This window comes from Haliaeetus albicilla, chromosome 4, assembly GCF_947461875.1.
Source record: "Haliaeetus albicilla chromosome 4, bHalAlb1.1, whole genome shotgun sequence".
In the NCBI taxonomy this organism is placed as follows: Eukaryota; Metazoa; Chordata; class Aves; order Accipitriformes; family Accipitridae; genus Haliaeetus; species Haliaeetus albicilla.
The window spans coordinates 19502551-19527310 of NC_091486.1; the positions used below are offsets into that span (position 1 = coordinate 19502551).

At 38.6% G+C, this 24760-nt stretch overlaps 1 protein-coding gene across 4 annotated transcripts in view; it reads right to left on the bottom strand.

Moving 5' to 3' along the window:
- Positions 1–24760, bottom strand: part of RBMS1 (RNA binding motif single stranded interacting protein 1) — a 149280-nt gene that overhangs the window by 109299 nt on the left and 15221 nt on the right. The window contains exon 1 of one of the 4 annotated variants that reach the window (XM_069781227.1): positions 4910–4939. The exons of the other annotated variants lie outside the window; for them this stretch is intronic. Within the exon in view, the coding sequence (XP_069637328.1) occupies positions 4910–4924 (15 nt within the window). The 5' untranslated portion in view covers positions 4925–4939. Of the gene's footprint in view, positions 1–4909; positions 4940–24760 lie in introns of those variants that run through there. 4 annotated transcript variants of the gene reach the window in all.

The following is a 24760-nucleotide window of genomic DNA, read 5'->3' on the forward strand; positions in this document are numbered from 1 at the left end:
CCCTTAACACTCAAAGTGAAAGGCATATTAGATACATGGAACTGACTGATCTAATGGATCCATGCCTACCATACTTGGGTTACACTTAGACTTTAAATTGGGCTGAAGAGACAATGTTTAATTGTTAAGTGTAGATCTTGTTGCACAAATTGATACTCAGTGAAATGGGCACACTAGAACTTGTAATTCTTCCAGGTATCACCATATCTCTAAGAATTAAAAAAAAAAAAAAAAAGAAAACAACAGACAAAACCTCAGAGTTAAGAGATTATTTTTAAGAACACAATGATTCATTCAGGCTGCGGAGTAAGACACAATGGTGTTCTCTCCTCTGCCTCAAACAGGGCTCTTCTAAATGTTTCTCCTAGCTGATTTTATTCCTAATTGCTAAAAAAAATCCATAAAGATAAAAATCAAAAAATCCCTTAATTATGCATTTTAAAGAGCCTGTTGTCTGCAGCTTGATCCAGCTCCCAGACAGTGGGATTTTTTTTTTTTCCCCATGTATTCAACAGGAATGGTAGGTATCGTGTTGCTAACTTCAACACTGCAATCTGATTTACGCTGGCCAGCCCAAGTGGATAGCTACTGAAATCAGCTGGATTCTTTTATGGGTACAAAATAAAACTGTACAGATAACACTGAAGATTGAGTGCTAGGGCTAGAGCCTGCTGATCTATCTAATTGGCTGCACTAACATATCAACAGAGTGTCCCTGGCTTTGCCAGCAGAAGGCTGCATGGGAGCAGGCGGTGCCCCAGCACACGCTGCAGGACCCTGCCTTTACCTTACGCTGGAAATGCCCTGCAGCAGAGATTTCTGGATAAACAGAAATCTTATTTTCACAGGTGTAAATCCAAAGTGATGACTTTTTGGTCCAGTTTACAAAATCTAATTTGGAATGAATCCTGGATTTCTCTGTCACTAGGTGCTTGTAAAGCACCACAAGTATCGATGACCTAGTAATTAAGTCATAATAGCCATAATAATATTGCGAAATTCATACATACTAGATAAGACCATAATCCTGCTGGATGATATCATGCTAACCAACTACTTTTGCCTTGAAATTAAACACAAATGTAGATGATATTCAGTAACATGCTATCAATACTGCCTTTACTTTACAAACTCTATTAAGAGAAATATTTTTCAGTAATTGTTTAATAACAGCACTTGTATAATAACCCTGTTAAACAAACAGACTGACACACAGAGATACTGAGGCTTTGTTTGTAATGAAGATACTTTATTAAAGGGAAAATAAATCTGCTTCTGGGCTGGATCTCCAAATTGAAAGGGTTTTTCAGGTGATGGAAGCGAGTATTGTGCTGGGTCTCTGGCCTGATTACTTCCTGCAGGGATGGTTTTGTCATTGTGCCACCACCCCTCCCCTGTGACTTCTAAACAACCCAGGGTCACTGTGTCCTCTCTTTAATTAGTATCTCACTGCTGGAGGGAGGGGAGAATGTCAAGGAAAAAAAGAATGAGAAGACACTGTAAACAAAGGTCCTCAGGGGCATCTTAACAATTTGGACAAGGAATGGAAAAAATGCTCAGTTCTTTTGTCGGCAGTAAAAAGGAAAAAACTGGTTGGGGTGGGCAGAATTTTAATTTTAGTTATATGAATTTGGATAAAATAAAGAGAAATCATGCTAAGAAAGAAACTAATTTTGTTCCCAAGAGGGCTTTGTCATCCAACAGATGAGTATATAATCTACATTTTACAAGAAAGCCAACTAAAATACGGTGTTCCAACCATAGAGCAGCCGAAGCCCTACGGTTTACTCTGCTTCCCTCTGCTTCCCTAAGAGCCGTAACTGAGCTCAAGTGAGGTGAAAGCAATTATTTTTATTTGCATTAAAACTTCCAATGTATATTTTTTGTACAAAAGTATTTGTACTGTAGAGAGTAGACTGTTGCATTACTGCAATTTACATATATATTTTACACAGAAAAATACAGATAATCCAAAAATGAAATAGCATATAAAGCAATAAGAGAACCTCACCAGTTCACAGTAGATAATTAACTTGTCCTGAAAGTTCTCTAGACTGATGGATCATAAAAGAAGCAAATATTACTAAAGTTAAAGACTGTCCTTATGAAACGGGAAATGTTGTGCATATGAACGTAAGGGTTAAAACATTTACCTTTTTTACTTTCCAGAATCCACAATATGACACATAGGAGAAATTTTGCATATGTTTTGTTAGCTAAATACAGCCCAAAGGTCAGTGCTTACACAAAATTTAACTTTTCTTAGAATTCAGAGTATTTTTCAATATTTCAGATGCCTTTTTTCTGTTCTCTCCTGGTAAATCAGGAAGTGAAACTTGATTTTAAAGCAAAACTCCTGCTGAAAGGAGGGTTTCCTCTTTAAAGCTGACAGCAAGACAAGTTAAATGGCAGTTTGTCAGTCACTTGGCTAGCTATTGTAGCACATCGTAGGTGGCCTTCCCCCTCCTGGAATTTCCTGCTCCAAGGTAGGCCCTTAGGTTACTCATGCCATGAGTAAAGGGAAAGGGAAGAAAAACCACACATGCTTCAGAAGAAAACCATACATGCAAGGAGTTGCAGAAGAAACACACGTTTGGAACATCCCAGTGGAAACCAGAGCCCCAAATTCAACCTGGAGCCAGCACTCACACACTGTCCTAGCGCCTGCTGCCTTGAGCGTTCAGGAGTGGATCTCTCTCAATTTCTGCCATCAACGTGGTCACAGTTTTATGTAAAATGATGAAATGCTAATAAGGAAGAAGGGGAATAGACTCTGTAACCTGCAGCTATGGCACTCATCCCAAATATAAGAAAACCACGTTCGAATCTTTGCCCTTGTATTCTGCTTCCAAGCTACTGAATGCAGAAATACATACAAAATATATTTAGAACCTTAGGTACATATAGAATTAGGTACCAGCTAAGGCAGGGCTTTACTGGAGTGCCCCAATGACTGACTCAGCTGCTTGGCCCCTGTAAGAATTTAAACATTCTGTTCCTCTATTTAAAATTTAAATACAACTGAGCAATTTGGGTCTGGTATGTTGTCCTTTTTGGTCTTGTTTTGAAGTCCTGGATCATGAAGTCAGATGAACGATAGACTTATGTCAACAATACTACCGTGCAGCTTCAGTACATGGATGCTTTTGGTTTTGTTTTGCGTTTTGAAGCTCTTGTACCCTGAGCAGTGTAGTCACCACAAGGTGGGTTTCAGCTTCAATGGTGTAAGTCTGGCTGTGAGCTGAGCATTGTTCCGTGGTTTTAGTCTATACCGCAAGAGTGACGCTTACCAAGATGCAGCCTAGCTCAGTTTCTACCCTTGGATCACAGTATAAATATAACCAGAATGTCACATTTCATGTTAAATATATTAAAAAAATACAGAACACCTCCCACCCCTCCTGTGTAACACTGCAGTGTTAAACTGAAAAGAAGCCTGATTGATCCCCCCCTCAAAAAAAAAAAAAAAATCAGATGTAGCTTTTAAATACCTGTCTTTTTAAAATCAGTCTCATGATTTTCATGACTGGACTTATGATGCCAAACACTTAGGGCTGGTAAGAGTGACATTCTTCGTGTCCTAACTCATCTCCTCTCCCACCTCGCACAACCACAGCAGAAAATTCTTTTTAAAAAAAAAACAACAAACCCAGCAAGCTAATGCACTCTCTGGGTGAGGGGAAATAAAAAGCACATTTGAAACGTATGAATTTTAGCTTTAAAAACATTGACATTGATTAAAGATTTCCATAGTGTACAATTTACAAGAAATTACCTCAGCAGGGTGAATGGATTCGGTTTCATAATCACAAAGTTCCCTAACTCCATGGTATTATATTCCAAGCAAGCTTGTATATTAAGTTTAATTTCACTTTTTTCAGGAAGTGATTTTACTCAAGATTGAATACAGCTGTTAGCAGAGTTCACTGTTCCAAAAATGTTTCTATGCAAACTGAAAAAAAGAGACATTTCTGGAGGTGAGGATTCACATCCTGATTCTGAAACACAGAATACTTTGGAGAAGCCAAGCTCCAATTCCAGAAAATGTTACTGAAGAAATACAGTCTTCAAATATTTAAATATTAAAGAATGGGAGAAAGATCTGTGTAACACATTTGATGACTTAAATGCATTGCTCAATCTTCTTTGACAATGCAAAGCTAGCACACTTGCTGGTTTTACAAAAAGAAACACAATGATAGATACACTGCTTCTTGTTTTGTTCCAAGCATTAGTATTAAAAACCCACTTATGGGGGGTGGTGGTGGTGTAGTTTCATTTACTATTTAATCTTGATTCTGTTCTTTCAATATACACAGAAATGTATGCTGGCATACAGAACAGGGCCTCTGCAGAGGAAACGCTGCCAGCTAAAAACACAGGATGTAATCGAGACCACAAGAGACACATACTCAGTTATAAATGTAACTATGCTGGAGGTATGGGAAAGAAAAAAAAAAACCAACCACCCTCTTATTTTTCACTGCCAGTTTTAATTGTTTCAGTGACATTTTCCCACTCTTACTTTGTGCCAGTATAATGAGAAGAAAAATAATCAAATTTAATTACTCTTGCAGCTAAGATAACTGCAGGATTCAGCATTCAAGGGTCCAGCCGTTCATTTCTCCTTGAAGTAACTCGCCGTTTTATGCGCATCTCAGATGACAAGCACATATTCTTCCTGCAATGCAAGCTTTAGCAGGACACTATCTGGTCAAATTAGCCTCAAATGTGTAATTAAAAACTCTACTAAAATCCCCTCACCCCCCCCCCCAAAAAAAAAAACCACACAAAAAAACCCCCGAAGCTTAAAAAATTACTAAGCAAACTAAAATTTAAGACAAGTAAAACTCCGAACCTTAAAAAAATACTAAGCAAACTAAAGTTTAAGACAAGTAGAAATACATACAATCAAACCCCCCATCGGCGTTTGCACTCCAGCCTTCTGTGAAGAGAACCAGGAAGTAAAATAGACTGAAAAACCTGAAAAAAATCTCAACCAATTACTTTCTTTTCTACAACAAAACGTTTTCGCTAAAGCAATCAAGAGTAAGCGAGGTCCCTAAAACGCTCCCGGTGTTAAGAATAAGCGGTATTCGCCACAACACGGCTCGAGACTTTCGAAACCGGCCTTCAACAGACGGCCTGCAGCACCCGCCGAGGGGCCGCCGAGCGCGGGCGGAGGGCCCGGGGCCGGGCCCGACTCCGCGGCACACACCCGGCCGCCTCAGGGCCACGCCGACCCGCTTATGGCCCGCGTCCTGCGCTGCCTACCGCGGCGGGGAAATGCCCCCCTCTCCCCCCCCGCCCCAGGCGGCTGCGCGGGCAGCGGCGGGGGCTCGGGGCGGGCAGCCGTGCCCGCCGCCCTGGCTGTGAGGGAGCGGGCAGCGGGCCGGCGCCTCACACCGCCCGCCCGCGGCAGTCGGCGGGAAGCTGGGGGGGGGTGGGGGGCGCCCCCCCTCCGCCGGGCGCAGGCCGGGCTGGAGGCGGGCGTCAGCGGGACTGCAGCGGCTGCCCTCACAAACGCTCGCTGAAGAAAAGGCAGCGGTAGCTGCTAAGAAAGGAATCTTGCCACAGCCTCTCCTCTCCAACAAACCCGGTGCATCGTACGCGCCGTGTAACTTTTCCCTTGACTTTACGGAGAGCGGCGGTAGCAACTGACAGACCAGAAGCGGGGGAGGATTTTTAAGTCTTGAGGCTCTTGCAGCCTGTCAGCCATCTTGTTTGTCAGCTGTAACCTCTCCCGAGAAGACCAAGCCCGCAAGAAAAGCTCATACGCTGAAATTACCCACTAGAGGGAGCCCAATAAATCCCTGTGATAGGAAGAATAAAAGTATATTCAATTAGGGAAACTGCATTTTTACTTATTCGGAAAGTTTGTATATGATGTATTTGGAACACTTCACCACCCACCCACAACCTCCAGTTCTGCAGAGAGCTGCCTCTCCATATTGCCAACAGCCTCACTGACTCATCGCAATATATAAAGCAACCTTGAAGTTTTGAGGCTATCACTGTTACGCAGTATTTATATAAACTCACCAGTTCATAATGCACTTCAAAAATAGCATGGAAGTCAAAATTCTCCCTAAAATATTTTCTATATGCATATGCTTAGTCTGAAAGGCAGATACATGTGCGTGCACACAGGCAGAATGCAGATCACAAACAGCCATTTTTTTCAACCATAACAAGGATCCCCTGGCAGATATGCTGGAATAGGGAATAAATTCTGGTTTTGCTAAAATCATCAGATATTTTACCTCTGAATCCAGTGGGAGCAGATTTAGCTCTAGATGCACCAAACCGGAGGGGTTCCTATGCACTTCTCCAAACCACGGCTCTAGGGTTTCACGCTGTTTGCAGGAATGAGGCGGCACTTGGGCCAAGCCATCAGCTACAAAAGCTGTTAGAGATGGGTACAGTCTTGGCATGTATTTGTCAGTTAATTTCCATCCATCCAAAATGCTCTTCAGCACCTTCACAAAGTGGGTTTTTTGCAGAAGAGATGTGTTTTGCCTTTATCAAATGAACTAACAGCATAACCAGAAGTTTCTGCTTTTCCCATTCAATATTTCTCCTTAGGAAATACAGTTGCTACAAGAAGGGAAAAGAAGAGAAAACCGCTTTGCACAAAAGCTTGAGACATACGTTTGAGCAGTAAAAAGGCACTACTTGTGGCAATAGACTGGAGTCTATTCATATCAAGTTTGACAATACATGCTTTCATTTCAGCATCCACTGAAATCCATATTATTACCTATTTGCTTAAAATTTTAGTAACAGATTGCTGATATGCTCCGAATATCATTTATCATTTTAATCAATTATCTGTTACCCCACCATTACGGTTTACCACTCCTTAGATTCTAACCTGTACACTAATTTTGAACTTTCTTTCAACAAAAGGACTACAGTACAAATATCCAAGTATCCAAAGCCAATACAAAAGAGAGATGAAAACATAGTTCAAAGTTTGTCCTTTTGAGCCCCCCAGCAAAAAGGACACTCATGGTAAAGGGGTGATTAACATACCACACTAGGATGCAGGACAGCTGTATAGGTTCTATTCTACTTCTGCCACTGCATGATTCCTCCACTGTGCATTCACTCCTCCACAGTAAAATACACTGATAATCCTGGGATTGTACTTTAAAGCTATTTTGAACCTATCAATGAAAAAGGAGGCATTAATACTATGATATTAGAGCTATGGTTGCTCTTTATCTACTGTTACTTTTTCGTTTATATTTGAACATTTAAAAAAACCCCGTTATTGCATACACTTCGGGCAACATTTTTCACCCTTGGAATTTAAGTAAGTTTTTATGTACTTTGACCTTTTATTCGATCCAATATTGGTTATTAATATTGACTTTAAAGCAGTTCTGCTTGTACACTTGTAACATGACCCAAACGGTATAACAGCTTATAGTTTTGTCCATGTTTCATGTTACCTGTTTGGAATCTTGATGATTATGCCAATCTTTTAAAAAGTAGTTGACTCATACAATATTTGGGAGACCCAATTCAATCTTTTTCCCAACCTAGTACTACTTTTGATCCCTTCATAACATAGAAGAGAGTAGAGTACTTACAGTATTTCAAAAACATCACTTACTACTAAAGAAAATGACATCTAAATAATAAAATGTTACTGAAACGTGCAATCAGTAGTTGTTTGACAAGCACTGGTTTAGGCAGGGTTAAGAAAGCCACTAGGTGGAATAATGTTTCAATTATTTTTTTGACCTCAGGTCTTGATTTCTTTATCATTTAAGAACATCAAAACAGTGCATAAAACAGGTATAAACAGAGTATAAAGTAGGTGAATAATATTCTTTTGGTGATCATGGCACAATGCACAGCACCCCTCCTGATTACCATCACCTAATCCTTACTGCAGTGTCTTAAAACCTCTGTAGTCAACATGGGAGACACAAGATACATTCAAGTGGGACAGTAAAAAGTTCCTTGCACTGCAAAGCTGAGTTGAGAACTGGAGATGGTACTGTTCCCTTCACAGAGGTTACCATTCAAACTTTTATATCCTGATGAATTGGGATAATTTAGTTTGCGACCTAAGAGCCAACAGCAGAATCTAAAAGATCATAGAGATAGCACATGAGCAAATTAAAATAGTGGTGAACTGTTACCTTATTCATGTTTAATTGCTGTTCGTTTTAACTGGGAGAAATAAAGGGAGACAACAGAAACCATGAGAGTCACACAGGGAAAAGTGACATTTTTCCATCTACCTTGCTCAAGTGATCAGGCAGGCTACCGCAAATATGAAATAGATGATGGCTATATGAAACATGGAAAATGGAAATATGGAGGCAGTCATCAGACAGGAAGCTGTGCATTTGCAGCCTGCAAACATTCATAATGGGGATTAGAACTGATATAAGCATCTGATGGACAAAAAAATATATATTGCTGGACCAATCCAGATTTTTAGTTTAGACAAGAAAACTAGACATTGTGTTGACAGGCCAGCCTTGCAACAGGAAAGCCAACCCCTGTTTGAAAACAAATTAGGACTTTCTTTACCTATGATAGGGAATTACACAGCTGCAGTATCGTTCTTCCAAATGCAGAAGTCAGGATTTATTTCTCTGAAGGTACAAAAGGGTTTTAACTAAAGGGATGATTTAGGAATTGCAGTGTTCTAGGAGATGTCCCTGCTGCTAGACTTCCTACTGTCTTGGGTACTCTTGGACCAACCTTTTGTCTTGATTGTTTGCAGACTACCTAAGCTGTCCATTACTTGAAAGCTGATGACAAGCAGGTAGTCTGGGATGGGGGAGATCTGGGATCTGACTTATGAATTTTCCATGCTCTGGGTAGTCATTTATTCTAGTGTTTGAAGACTATTGAAGATCAGATTTAGATTTATATTTATTTGAAGACTCTGGGTAACAGACACCTTATGACCACTTTGTTTTGCTATAAATACTTTCATGAGGGGCAAGGCAATAAAGAATCACAGCCTCTGTCCATCCTGGTTAGGAACACACAGGAAAACCATGATGATCAGCATACAATAATAAGGACATTCCTTGCTTTCTTGTATTCTTGGTTGAACCCTGTCAGGGAGTGGGAGGGGGTGTTCAGCAGCATAAAACATTGCTTTTTTTAACACGTTTGTATCTTTTCTTTTTTTCTTTCAGAGGTATATCAATAGATACAACCAATTCTAGAGATAAAATGAACAACTTCACAGTATCACTTTCTTCCAAATTCGTAGACAAGTTCACAGCATAAAATAATGCTGACTCTCTTGATCTATGTATAGATTCCTTGCTCACTTAGTCATAAAGAGCAGAAGTCAGGTCAGAGAGGAGGAGAATTATGGAAATAATTCAATACTGTATTGGAAATGGTGGCTGAATAGCAGAGACAGATTGGATTTAAAATGTTATCCTACAGTGGCTGCTATCCTAGACAGCTTTAAGATGCATTTGCCTGTTCTTTGAGAAGAAAATGGTACCTTCCGTTGCAGAATGCAGAGCTTTCCTGAGAGAAGTAAAGAACTTCGCCTCATGTAAGCAAAAATGGTGACATGGGTCCATAGGAAAAGAAGACATTTGCATTAGCTATAGATTCTTTTTCCATTTCCCCCCGCCCCAGCCTGTGTGTTTGCCATCACTGTGGAGCACAGAGCAGGGATCACTCTTAGGGAGGAAGATTGTTGCTGGAGTCAGGCACAAGGTATTTCCTGAATTCATTATTTCCAAGTACAGAGTTCTGCAAGCCTGTTGTCTGCTCTGTCAGGCAGCAATTTGTTTCCTTAGTATTTGAAATGTCAGATCTCACCATGCAACTAGAAGTTGTGCTTTACAGAAGTTGTGCTTGTGTGCAGCACTCAAGTATATAAGTACATAAATGTTTTAGAAAAATTAAAATATATTACAGTCACATATGGGAATATCGTAGTTCTGTAACTACATGCTAATGAACATGATGTGTTGTCATTTAAGTATAAAACACCCAGTAATTCCTACTCAGTTTTCACAGTGTATAAAATAACAATCCTGGGTTTCATCTTTCCACAAAAGATGGACCACAGACGGACAGACAATTTTGGCTAATTATTTTCCAATCTAATTCATTGAGCATATTTTTATATTACACACACAAACTTTAATTACTAATTGGATTTATTTAGAACTTCTCATTCTTGAAGAACTGCAAAAATAATGAAGCTTCTCAACACTGTTATTAATATTTATTGTTATTGTTTACTACTTTTACTAAACTCTTCATTTACAGATGGTGGAACATCTGTAACCATTTTAGGGGGCTGTCCTCAAGAGTAAACAGAAGACAGCAAACTTTAAAGACTTTTCCCCATTTGTGCATCAGTTTTTAAAAGCCTGTTCACTAACTCAGCATCAAGTTGAATACTCAGTGTCTTAACACCTTCACAATCAAACCTTTTGCTCATCTATGCCATGTTCAACCTCATTGACGAGGGCCAGGGGATAACTGTCATCTAGTCTTAAACTTCCCTGACTAAATAGGGAATAACTAACAGCTCCCAAGTTAGCTGTAGTGGATCATTCCAGGGCACCAGTGGTATTGAAGCAGTCTGTTATTCTTAGCCTCTTTACGGCCTTAAAACCTACCTGATGACCCAAATTTTTATTTTTTTTTTTTCACTGAATGTGATCCTACTTATTGCCTTTGAAATCTTAGGGACTGGTAGCAAGATGTTCACAGAAAAGGTGTTCTGGATTTGGCCTGGACCCTCAGTTACTGCCCCATAGCCAGCACTGCATGATTTTCACCTTAAATCTCAAAAAGGTTGAGTTTTTTTCAGTTAAGAACTTGCTTGAAGTTAAACATCAAATCCCTTCCTCTACCTCAAAGCTAGTTTAGTAGCTCTGGAAATGACAAGATCCTATTTTTCCACAAAAGGAGGTGCAACGTGGGCAGTGGGAGAGCAAGCTTCCCCATACTGCCGTGTGGATTTGCTTCAATCCTGCTTTTGGAAGTTTGCCTTCAATGAGTTCGCAATTCTTCTCTTTCTTAACTCTCTGCTGAGCATATGAGGAAGGGTGACAACTGAGACAGTGGCCTCTGTAACTACAACAAACACAGGCTGAGACCAGCATCTCATTTCACATTATCAACAAACAGCCATTGAACGCTGACAACTTTGTTCGCTTCCTACTAGCCACTATGACTTCAGACAGTAATATCAGATTGGAAATCATGTATGTTTTGGGGAAACAAGGATTTTTTAAATCAGTTGCGGATGGAATAAAGACACATCAACATCATTCATGCCTTTATAAACTAATTCTCATTCTAAAATCTTAAGCATTCTAAACGATGAGGCAATTTACCAGATGTAAAATAAGTGAAAACTGAACTCTCAGAAACCATGTCACTTTTGCTGAATTACTTGCAAAATCTGTGAAAAGCAAAGGCATAGACGAGCAGGCCACAGAGGCAGAAGTTGATTAAAAATTATTTATCTTACAGCAATGTAGTTCAATCAACCCTTTTATTAGCCAGGAAGAAGATAAAGGATATACCCCTATCTTCCAGAAATCAGGGCATGGAAATAAGGACAGAGCTTTAAATACACAAGGAGGCATTTGATCTGGAAGATGGATGCACAAGGAGGGTCTAGAGACAATACACCAACAAACCTGAGCTAATTTCTACATTGGTTTTGGGGATGACAACTCTAACATTTTTCTTATTAAATTATTAAATACAACATTTCAAAATTACTTAATTTTAAATGAGCTTTAAAAATCTTGAAAATTAATTAGGGCAAAGAAACACTTAACTTGGCCTGAAGCAGAATGCTGTCAGCTTCTTGTTTCACTGAAATCTCTAAAAATGTTCCAGTTCAGGTGGACTCTAAATGTATTGCCTTCCACTCCCAGTTTCCTATTTCAGCAACTCAAAAAAAAAAATTTCTTCAGATAGTTCTTGTCTTAACAGATAAATGTTAGTCCCCCAAACTATCCAGTCTTTGATCCACTTTATAAGGCATAAAACCCAGGCAGGTAAGATATGACTGCGTTTGAAACTATTTAACAGAGTCCCTGCTTTAAGGCAAAATAAGTTTCTTCAAGGTGTTGGGATGTTATAAGAGGTTGGCAAAGCTCCTTGGGCATGGAAGGACCTCTGCCTGTGGCACCCTGCTTCACTGTGTACCTAGGGAATGCTGGTACCTCAACATCTGTACACCCAGTCATTTGCTGCTGGTTTTCTTGTTTGTTTTTAACTAACTGCAGATATGAAATATAGTGTACCATGCCCTATTTACATTAATCAAAAGACCTATTTACAAATACATTGGATAGGGTGTGCTAGTCTTTGTAAATCTGATTTCTCCCCAAATATAGCATGCTTTTCTTATTCCATTTTCACTTTATGAGCTAATTTCATGTCCTGTGGTACGAAGATGATTTCACCAGTAAGAACAGACTGACTGACTGGATTATTTTTTATGCTGTACAACAGCAGTCATTAATCGTTCCTCAGAAAAGGTAGCTCATTTTTCCCCTATTTCCATACTTCGAGATTAAATTAATTTCCTCATTTCATTTGTAATAATGAGAATAAATACCCATTCTTTATATATTTCAATTAGCCTTTTATCATGACTGTTGGTCTACTTTATACCAAAGACTACAAAATCTAGTACTGAAATACTCTAATACTATAGCATGGGATTTTCTCTAGAAACTCTCTAATTCTATTCCCAGTTTCACAATTTCTTTTTCCTCCACTGTACCACAAAAGCAATTTTTAATATTTAACTTCTGTAACCCCTTTTTTACTTACAGATTACAGAGGGGGCTGACTAGGCCATATTCTCCATGGCAATAACATTTATGTAATAAATGAATACTAGCTCACATTAATATGATCCTTTTCATAAGATATAAAGGTAAATAATAATCACGATTGCTCTTTTCTGACTGTCAGGACATAGGTCTGATGTTTTACTTTGCTCATTGTCAGTTGTCATTTTCTCCAATAGTAAATGAGAATTCACTAGTGCAAAGTTTCTTATACATTTCTTACAGCAAGAGTGCTAGCATAAACATTTCCCCCCTTATCCTGCTTGTTCCTGGTATTCATTTTTGCTGTTTATTTTTAACCTGGACTGGTTCCCAGATCTATTTCATTGTATGGCCCCACTAACAGCTATGCTGGCATTGTTGATGGGGTAATGTGGGGAGAAAGAATGGCTGGAGACAAAGAGGGATGCTTAAAGTTGGTACTGCTACAAAAGAATACATCTGAAAACACAGCTTTAGTTTTACAATGCGTCTTCTGTATTATAGGATACTGAACTGAATTGAGCTGCAGACCTTGGAGTACAAATTACGAGCACTTAACGTTCCCCTCCCGTTCATCTCCTTTAGAGCCGCTACTTGCACCAGCTGCTTCTATTGATACCATACAGCAACAACTTTGTTTGTTGACTATTGGAGAGCAGTGAATGTTCTTACTACAAGTTAGGCTTTGGCAGATGAGCATTTGCAAGCCTTCCTCTAGTAGTTTGAGGTATTGCTGCCTCCAGGTGTCCTTTTTGCTCTTCTGCCAAAAATGCCTGAGTAGCAGAGTGAGCAGAAGGGAATGCTTGAGCCTCAGCTGCTCCAAGTACAGCGTGTGGTATCTTAGCTCAGCAGCCTTTTTTCCCACATCTCCCCACCCTCCTGCACCACTAGGGTTACTTTCCAGGCACTCCACCTCCTGACTGTGAGAAGCATTTTATTCCCATAGGACAGACTAAGGAGGAGGCTGGAAGGTGAACTTTCATGTGTTTGCAAAGTACTCTTTCTGTTTCTGCTCTTCTGTATTCCCTTGGCTACTGCGTCCCCACCCCTTTTCCCAACTAGATTTTTTTCAGTGAAGCTCTATTTCAGTCCCAAATGTATTCCTTTTTCACATACTGCCTACAGCAAACCTTCTCTGCTCCCAGGTAGCTTTCTGTAGTTACCAAGGTGGGGACACGTTGCTTCAAGCAGCAGTGTTTATGATGCTGTATGATCAAGTGAACTTGAGTGGTAGCATCAAATTCTGCAAGGAAACGACAGAGGCAGGAGCAGATGTCCCCTTGCTGCCTCTGCTGAGAAGGTATACAAGTAGGGAGAGGCTAGGCAGTGGAGGGAGCGTGGTTAGCTGGGTAAGTAACGTCTGAAATCCGTACAGCAAGATTCACCAGAGTTAACCTCTAAAGCCCCTTAAATTATTGCTTGCATAGGAAAAGTTTAAAAATGCATTTTTCTCATGTTTCTCCATTCTGTTGCTGATCCAGAGTCAAGAGGTTTGTGGTCAGGATTAGAAATAAGGAGGCACAGCCCATTGCTGTTTCGATGTTAATGCCATTTGTGACACATCCTGAGTTATGACTCTAACAGAAGAAAATGTCTTATGACCAGAGTTACTTGGGTGGAGCCTTTTGCTAAACAAAAGCTGAAAAACAGCCGATCAATGTTTTCTCTTGATGATTTAAAGTTGTAATCTTATTATGAAAATTAACCTTAGGAAGGCATCAAGGAACTTCCAGATGAGGACTGTTACTAGGGTCTTACATGGTTTGGCAGTTATATGCTGCTGTTTGTAATAATCCATTGCTACTGTTGATTACATCATACTTAATAGATAGTATTCTATAAACTCCTATGCTATTCATAACACTGTTGCCACCTCGGAGTTTTACTGTCATGCTCTCTTAACTCTTTCCTCAGTGTACCTTTAGACAACATAGGTCATGTCTACACAGTCTCTTCCAGTACACCTGGGATTACACGACCTGTGCCCTTGGACCACAAGTCACCTCGCTGACACCTCAGCAGGGCTTTTTAGCTCAGGTTAAGCATTGCCCATGTTTCCCTTCAGCTCAGGGCTGAGACAAAGTGAGCTTATGTCAGCATGATAAAAAACCACGTGAAAATACCTGCAGATATCCTGTAGGGGTATTCACAGCAGCTGCCCTGCTAATCAAGGAACACCAGGAGACCTGAGGAAATTCTAATTGTCCACCCAGAAGAAGGGCTGCAACACATTTCCCACTTACTCTCCCTCTGCCCTTTGCAATGCCAGGTAGGCAGCAGTCCCTGCCCCTGTTGGTTTTACTGTGAAACTGGAACTCATTGGCTAGGCTGCTGGAGAACACCCCCACTAATTTAGAGGGTTGTTAAAGAAAGATGAATTGCATTTTCCCAAGAGGAACATACCCCAAGGAAATAAAAAAGAAAAAATAGAAGAACCCTTTTTCACTCTACTGAGAGTTGCCGAATTCACTTTTCTCAACCGCACTTCTCACTGCCTGAGTAGGGCTGCCATAACAGTTTAGTTTATAATAAAAAAGTTTAAGCCTTCACTGCCTCGCTTCATTTGCCATTAAAACTCCCCTAAAAGGTGACAGGCATTTCATTTCTTTCTCGATCCGTTTGCGACATGTATCGGCACCGTGCTCAGGGCAGGAGGAGCTGAGGGTGCTGGGAACACTTGGCAATACCCAGGACCCGGAGCTTGTGTTTAAGCCGCAGCTCCCTGCCAGCTGGAGACACATTTAACATTCCCTGCATGACTTCAGCAGTTCAGCCGCTTTCCCACATTCCACAGCTGGCCTCCCACCACCACTCAGCCTGCAAGCACACACCACACCGGGTTATATTCTTGCCATCAATTCTCAAGTAGAACTTGCTAGCAAAGGCACCGGAGAGTTGTGCTTAAAATGTGATGGCACCATAAGGCCCGAACGTCCTGGTGTCTGCGAAGTGGCGAGGCTATGTATAAAAAAGTACTTTCCATTTGCTCTTCGGCTCCTCTGTGTTTTATAAAAGGTCTGCATATCTTGGGAGCCACAAAATGGTTGGGTGGCAACCCTGTAAAGTCCCAGAACAAATCCTTACTACTATGAGTAATCCCAGCGCTTTACAACAGGACACATTTGGAAAGAAAGTCCTTCAGGACCACATCCATGGAGGTTTATTGTTAATAGTCTTTTTTTCTGACTGCAAATTCCTGTTGCTTCACATGCACACCACATCCATTTTTGTCCTTGTGCAGAAGTTAAAAAAAGGAAGCATGGAGTCTGGAGATGTTAATTTTTAATACCATAATTAGCTTAATGGGTTACAGTGGTTTGTATTTTTTTATGTCTACAAGCTGAACTGGCTCGTGGCTTTTTTGTCATGCTTTTTGTGTCATGAAAAAAACCCAACAGATTTCTGGAAGAATTGATGAAGACATGTAAATTCAGTAAATAGTGAGACTTTTTGACAGCAACATTCTGGCAATTCACACTTAAAATTTATCTAAAAGAAAACCCTAAAACTCTTCAAATAATTTACAAGTTAAGCATCAAGACTTTATGGGGACAATGACTAGGAGGGAAATCTATTGTATGATCTGTATCTGGATCCCTCATTTATCTAATTCCAATCACATCAGTGCTTAGGGACTGTGCAAATAAAGAATACCTGCACAAAATTAAACCTGCACATCTGGGTGTGTTGGATAGAAAGGTCTACAAATGCATTTTAGTTTTCCCTGGAAACAGTGAACGAGACTGAGTGAACATATCATTGACTTTCTGGGGTACAACTCAGGACTATTAATGATTTGTGTAGCTGAAGTAAGCTTAATGTGGATGTGTATCAACTGGATGTTTCAGGTCTAGTGAGATAATCACAATAGCTGTGAAACTGGTTCATGGGTCTGGACAGGGGACCAACACAATGCTTGGGTATTACTCATGTATCATTTTAGGCCTATTTTGGGATATAAATAGGACCTCATCTTTGTGTAGCACCTTACACTGACATGATTTGCTTCCAAAGAGACACCAGAAAATACCTACCAGAAGATGCAGTGTATTTGTTTTATCTTTTCATAATTGTTTTAACACTTACTTTACTAATGTTTGAGTGAATGACTTAAAAAATTCAACCAGCCATATTATCATTATAACATAAAGACATTTGACTCACATTTTGAAATATCAGGAAACAGCCTCTCACTTACTTTAAAAAGCTCAAGTCAAAGTTGCAACAAAAGTGTTGCTCAAATAAGATGCTATCTTCCTTTTACAAATAAAAAAAAAAATCAGAGAAACATATTTTGTACAAACTATTTTCTATAAACTCATTTTGACTGAAGTCCCAGTTTATGAGTTAACATAACAAATAAAATACAGTCTAGCTCTAAACCCAGCTAATAGAAATTTATCATGGAAGCAGTGACAGCCCCTTATCTGTACAGGGATGGCTGGCACCAGTACACAGAGGGACTAGCTACAGATGCATGCCATTAGGTATTATCAGAAGAAAAATGTGCTGCCAGTGAGGAGAAGGTAGATTTATATTAGCAGACATTAAAACTTTATTAAGACAATTATTTACAGCCACAAGACATGCAGTGTAGCACAACGTTCTTACAGCCTTAAAGTAAATGTGATAATTGCAGTTGAAAGTGAACTGTAATGGCTTTCAGAGTTTCTCTCTATTCATTGGGCATAAGCCCATTCAAATTGGTACAAGTACTGGTGAAGTTACCCATAGATATCAACAAAAAATTTCCCCACCGAAGCTAGCAGGCAAGCCTCTCTAGTCCACAGTGCACACAGCTGTGACTTCACTGATTCGCAGCAGCCATGTGCCTTTAGGTTTAGCATTTACTCTCCTCAGCCTACAATTCTTGCACGCCTAAATACAAGTCACCGCCTAAACCCAGAGTGTCCCCATAGGGTGCTTGTTTCCAGCCTACAAGCACAAAGCTGTGTACCAAGCGTGTTTAGCAAATGGTGAATTCCTCTCACAGTCTACACAGTTACCATCCATTGATGTATGTATTTAGAGCACCAACATATTAATTTGACTTTGCTAGCCAGGGACTTTCTTTGGATTCCCAGGACATAAAAAACCCCATCTAATTTAAAAAGCAAGATCTCATTAGATATTGAAATCACTTTTTTGTATTAAAAACATAAGGGAAAGGTACTGGCAATATTTAGCAATGTAATATCAATTGCATATGGCAGAAAGGCCTAATTCAAAGGACAGTAAAACAACAAAATGTATTTCGAAGGTAATGAAGTTGCTGCGCGTTCAGAGACAAAAAAAATTCTTGATGGGGCTGCTTGGAAGAGCACTTTCTAACGCTGTTCGCAAACATGCTGCAGGATTGCTAATGAAATTGTTTATCTACTACTCACATAAAAGCCCATGCAGTATTCCTAAATTCTGTGTTTTTAAAGCAGTAATACTGGCATGTCATCATGACTCCAGCTGAATATCTGTCCAGAAAAATGAGATGCCATTTTTTTAAAACTGAAAAAATTGTTATAGAATAGACACTACTGAGGGACTGAGGGTCTGGCAACATAAAATTATGATTATTCCTCTTGCTATCAGCTCTAGTGTAGAGTAGAATATAATTATTCTATCATAACTGTAATAAACTGCAATTTCAGACAATAGTGTGAATGATTTTTGGTCAATGAGCAGTAAAAACTGCTCAGTGAAAGTGAAGAGAATGTAGAGTTTAAACATTTTAATTTCAAGTCTACAAATACTACAAAAACCTGTTTCAATCTCTGATGAGTGAGTGTTGTGATTACCTGAAATTGCATAGGATTAGTATTATTCCTACAGAAAGCAAAGGTCAAGAGGTCTCAATTAAAAAAAAGAATATTTGAAAGAAAACACTGTCTATTTGAAGCATTTATGTTTGTAATTTGTTCATAAGCTTTGAACTGTTCTTCTCTTCTGGATGCTGATGAAAGCTCAGAGCATTTTTCATATACAATACAATTAGTGTTCATCTTTTTGCAGTGTCATCAGCTGCATACAACCTAGTTAATTGTCCTAGATTTAAACAAGTCATATACTGCACATTTAAATTCATATCCCGCATTAACTTTCATTTTTACATACAGCCATTAATATTAACAGTTTTGATTAAAAATGTTCATTCAGATATAGTCTCTACATAAACAGCTTAACAGAAACTGAGTGCGGCAATGAAATAACATTAGTTACAAGCACTACAAGAACTATTACAATGTATATGTATGCAAAAGTGGTATCCAAAATAATTTCTTTTAAAAGAAAAATTAATAACTAGAACAAATACGAAATCATACAGGTGATTCTGGAAATTCCCACTGTTATAATGTGAAACACAATTATTCCTGAGACTAATGGCATGCCAAACTGCAGTTCCAATTCAGATTATCCACTTTCAAAGTCTACCAACTGGCTTGTTGCTTTAGCTTCCCTTTATTCCATCAGTAATTTGTGTTTGCTTTTCTTGGGTTACTATACCAAAGCAAGGATGAGTATGTAGATGCTTATTAGTCACAGAAATAAGGGTGCGCAAAAACAATCAAAATTAATTTTGCAATGCTAAATAACTATTAGTCCATACTCGCAACTACCAAATTCAGGTACACATTCACACGTCAGAATTGAGTTCATGTTTTGCTATGCCCTTACTCTTATTTTATATATCTCATTTACTTCTTAAGCTGTACAGGTGAAAATGCAGTTATGCCCCTTGATGCACTCAGCTACCATGGGATAGAATTACAAGTGAATGTTCTCCATTCCTGTTTATGTTGTAAGTTCCAAGAATGACTATCATATGAGTACAATGGAGGTCTTTTTAGCAGTACACTGACATGAAAGAAAAGTTCAGCTATGTTGTTTAATTGTGTATACTCCAGTGCTAGGCAACTCTCCAAACCTTACTGTAAACATTGTTTAAGGTTCATCCAGATCAGCACGATAATGAAGCTTATGCTTTTTACGCTTAGCTTTAAATGACAATTGCTTTTCTTTATGGCTTTATATTTACCTGTCCTGAAGCACAGTTAGAGACATCGTACTGGGCTGACCTTTTTCTTTTACAGAATGATGGGTTGTCCTCTAAAGCCCTGGTCTAATATTCTGTTTACCTGGTATTATTTTCCTGGACAGAGAACTGATCTGTTATCTTTTGTTAGCTTGTCTGGAGAACATATTCATCACAGCCTAACAAATAGCAATATTAGACTAATAACAAAAAAGTGCATATTCAACAAACATGGTTTTGAATATTTTAAGGGAGCCAAAAACACTCAATAGTTCCACAAACTCTATGGTTATTCTGAAAATATCATTCATGTTCTAACAAGTATGTATACACATAATAATGTAAAACTGGCACCATTAACTATAATGTGTAATCATTATGAAGTTATTTTTGTTAATGTAAAGACATCTTCCACTACAAAAATATACAGTTGAGGCCAAAAATATAGGACATGTGTGCTCCTTGAACGGCAAGTTGTTATTAGAAGTGCAGACTGGGTGTGTGTAGGCAGACAATTATGAGACAAAGAACACTACATTCCTAAACTTCAGTTCAACATAAGAAGAAAGTTCATTTATTGTTCAAAGGACATAATTTACAGTGTTCCAAGTTTCTATTATATAAGTGCTTCTATATTTTATGCTCAGCAGGACAGTGACATTTCACTGAAGAAATGGCCATTAAATTTCATACAAATGCACGGTCTTCATGTGAAATCCCTTTTCAGGGATGAGTACTGCAAGATGTGCTTTTTGTAATTGGCTTTTATTTTGCAACGTAACAGAATAATCAGTATAGTATTTCGCCAACCCCAACTACGTATGTCTAAAAACTTATGCAAAGTTCAACACACCCACATTTTTATCCAAGTGTTTGTCAGGATCTAGACAATTCAGAGCTATGGTAAAGACACACAAAATACTTCAGACTTGATCTGCAGAAGTCAGATAGAACTTCAAATTTTTTAATCATGTTAATATTCTTAACTACATGAATAGTTCCAAATGCTATTCCCATGATTAAGCATTTTAAGAATTGTGACACAGAGCTGAAGGTTGTTAAAGTTGATAGAAATTAAGTATTAGCAAAAAAACCCATCTCACTTTGTTGGAACTGAGGTGTATATATAGTTCTTTTGACAATTAGATTAATGCGTTGCTTTGTTCTTTATCAGGTCTCCAATGAGTCTGACATTATCTCCCTAACTATTGAGATTTCCCTAATAGTACCCATTAGTCACAGGATATTGAATGCACATTATGCAACAAAGTTTTAAAAAAAAGTAGTAGTCAATCTTAAACCCAAGGATTATCACATAAAACACTACTACTACCCAGTTTGTTTATACCCTCCTAAGTCCATTTTGTCTCCTGTGTTTCACTGAGACATGAAAGCCCTCCGTGGCAAAGGATTCCTGACCTGTGTGGAGGGCTGCCAGGGTGCTTTAATAATACAAAGAGTAACAACTGATAAGCTAAATCAATTACCAAGTACCTTGTAGTCTATCACATGCAGTGGCAAACCCAGCTTCCAGAGAAAATCCTCCTGACCACCTGGGCTCATGTGAACAGAACCTCAAGTAAAATAACAAATATAAGAAAATCTGCATTTCCTTTACTATTTATTTTATTTCAAATAAACATCCTTTTCTATTTCTCACAAGAATTTGCTCTCTGAAGGTTTGGCTGGATCCTCAGCAATACCTTATGTTGATCAAAGGCAACAGAGAAGGGTCTCCCCACTATGAGAGCCAAAAATTTAGCCAAAATCGTGATCATCACCTTCCCCACCTGGCACAACAATGCTCTAGGCAGGCAGGAGTATCATGGGAAGAAGACAAGATGGATGGAGTCTAATACCCCCCATTAAACATGACCAGTATGGGGCTTCAGTTTGAACTGGGAATGGATTCAGGAAGAGTGAGTGGAGCTGACACTACAGAAGGTACATCTGCTTCAGGACAAAACAGCTCATCTGTACCTGCAAGAGTCTGGGCCACCGTGAAAATGAAGAGTTAGGTAATTCTTGTTGCTCTTACATATACTAATAGGGACAACAAAGTTCACGAATTTAGTTTTTGTTCTCAGTAACACTTTTTTTTTAACAAAAGACACTAAGAGCGCCTTAGTGGAGGCCTCTGTGCAGACACCAGTAAGAATTTAGGGATGTTTGCTCCTTCCCTGCTGAAACAAGTCTGTATGTTTGGAAATTAAATGCTTAAGATCAGAAATTCCAAACTTAATTGGAGTGAAGAAAAGAAGACTGTAAAAAGAAATTAAAAAGAGATACCTACAAGAGTCAAACATCAAACTCTAATAAATGAACTCAAGAAAAAAATTCTTATTTCTTAAAGAAATATTACTAAAATTTTAAAAAAGCAGAAAATACATACATATTTAAATGCTTCATATATTTATGCTTCAATGCATCTCTAGAAAAAGAAAACATATATTGTTTACCCAGCATAATGCTCTCTTTTACTAGAAAAATATTTAATTTCAAGTTTTTCTAATGTAATTTGATTCTCAGTTCTTAGCTACATATCAGTCATGGGATACATTCCATAGTTATGAAGTATTACCTTGAGAGATTTCATGCTTCCAAGCACATGGCCAATTTCTGCCCTGGGATGCAAATGTACAATTCTCTTTGAAGTCTGCAAGAGTCACCAAAGTAGAATATGCTACAGACTGCAACCGAGTTTTTTCTGTATTTAGAGTCAAATTCTACCCAGCGTTACATATTTAACTCCATTCCCCTCGCATTAAAATTGGAGGGCTATAACTGAGCAGAGTTGGTCTCTCATGCCAACACTTGGTGTAATTAAATTAAATATATGTATACGTGTACATCATTGTAAATGTGGTTTTTATAAAGCTAAGCAACTTCATATCCATTCTTCTGTGTAACATAACTTTTTATTTATAAAACTACTACTATTTAATATAAATGTGTTAATACAATTATGATACATACATTCATGTAATTACTTGTGTTTTGCACTACTGCATGTCCTAGAAACCTTCCAATTTAAAAACACATTCAAGATACCTGTGTAATTTCAGTACTTATAATTTTCAAGAACGGAGACATCAAAAAGAACACAGAGAAATCTCATCTGTGTTCTGCCAAGTACTCTGGACCCCAGTCCTGAATACTGCATGCAGGCAAAACGCTCACTTAGTGAATTGGATAAATATTCATTGTGCATTTATTTACTTCTGGTATTACTGGATTTAGTCATATAATTAAAACTATTAAAATTAATTATTAGAGGACAATACCATTAATAGAGTTTTCGTTGACATGAGTTTAGCACATCAAGTCAGCTTAATTAAGTCTTGTCTACATTTGGAAATTTACCAGACCTACTCTGAAATAACGTGTAGATACGTGAACATCTTTATGGGAATTTATAACACCCGGTAATTCCAGAAAAGTATTTCCTTATAAATTCCATTATATTTTTAATTGTAGACAAGCTCTAAATCTTGTTAGCATCAATATTCTGCACCTTTGATAGCTTTTACCCTCTAACACTCCAGTGTGTCTACTTCAGTATCATCAAACCTTTAAGGCTTCATCCTGGAAAGAAATAGGAACAGAAGCCTCATGTATGCATAAAAATTGTATCAGATTAACAGTTTAAAATATAACCACATTTATAAGTAATGCCATGAGAAGGCAATCACATTTCAGAGTAAGAATGCCTTTTCTTGTTTAGCTGGCTGTGAAAGTGGATTAAGCTGTTTTGGACAATGGTACTCTTATTCAAGATGAAAGCTCTGCTCACTTGAAATTATCTGGGGATAATTATTCCAGAATACCTAATAAATCCTTATACCTGGCCTTCCACCAGTGCTCACTGTGCTAGTATTGTGCACAGTGCTTGCACAGCAGTTACCTCTCAAAGATCCCTGCTGTCAGAATAAAGGAACTAGATGCCAAATACCATTCTCAGAGGATCACTGCACACAAGAGAGATGCAGGATGAAACTATATGCCGCAAACCTCTGGGATTTTATCATTTTTTGAAGGCTAACATCACCAATACAACCAATGATTAAAAAACAACAAAAATAAACAAAACCAAAAGCTACAAAAGAGACACATAAAACCTGAACAAAATAAAAAGGATTTTTTCTTGGTGAGATGTAGTTATGGCTTCGGGATAGCATACTCAAAGTGCAAAATCACTATTTGTTATTTGTGACTTCTCCACAAAATGAAAGCACTTTTTTGGGCTGTGTTGCTCTACAGGGGTAGACTGTGGCAGAAAAATACAAGCTCTGTGTTACCCCTTTGTAATATCATGATCACCACCTCCAAAGGCCACAGTACAATTGAGAGTGATTCTGGCCACTTCACAAAAAATGTGACTTAAAATATACAAATCATCCCATCTCAGTTATAGGAACTGAAAATGCTATTCTCTGGTGGTGACTTTAGCACTTCAAACCTTCTCTTGGTCCTGCTTTTCCCTCCAAGTAATCTTAATCTAAATAGAAAGTCCACTTCTCCACTCACCAAAGCAGACTGGAATGTTACTTCTAGTCCAAACACTGGATCCGCTCAGGCTTCTAGGATGGATCTTAGCCTCTGAGCTGCCTGACACATGACCAGAACAGCATGCTTGGACACATAAGTGTTCTGGCATGGTACAAACAGCACAAATGAACGATGAAAACTTCTATATAAGAAAGCATGTCTCTGTACTTGTAAAGTTTAAAGACATGAAAACATGTTGCTAGAAATTCAAAGTTTCACTCTGGCTGATACACTGTATAATTTCAACTGAATTCTATTTTCCATGCATACTTTTCTAATTTTTTATATTGAGATGGATGCCTTCTGATTTTTTTTTCTGTTTAGCCACTTTTGCCAGGAGTAGTGTGTGATACAGTATAGTGATATTTTG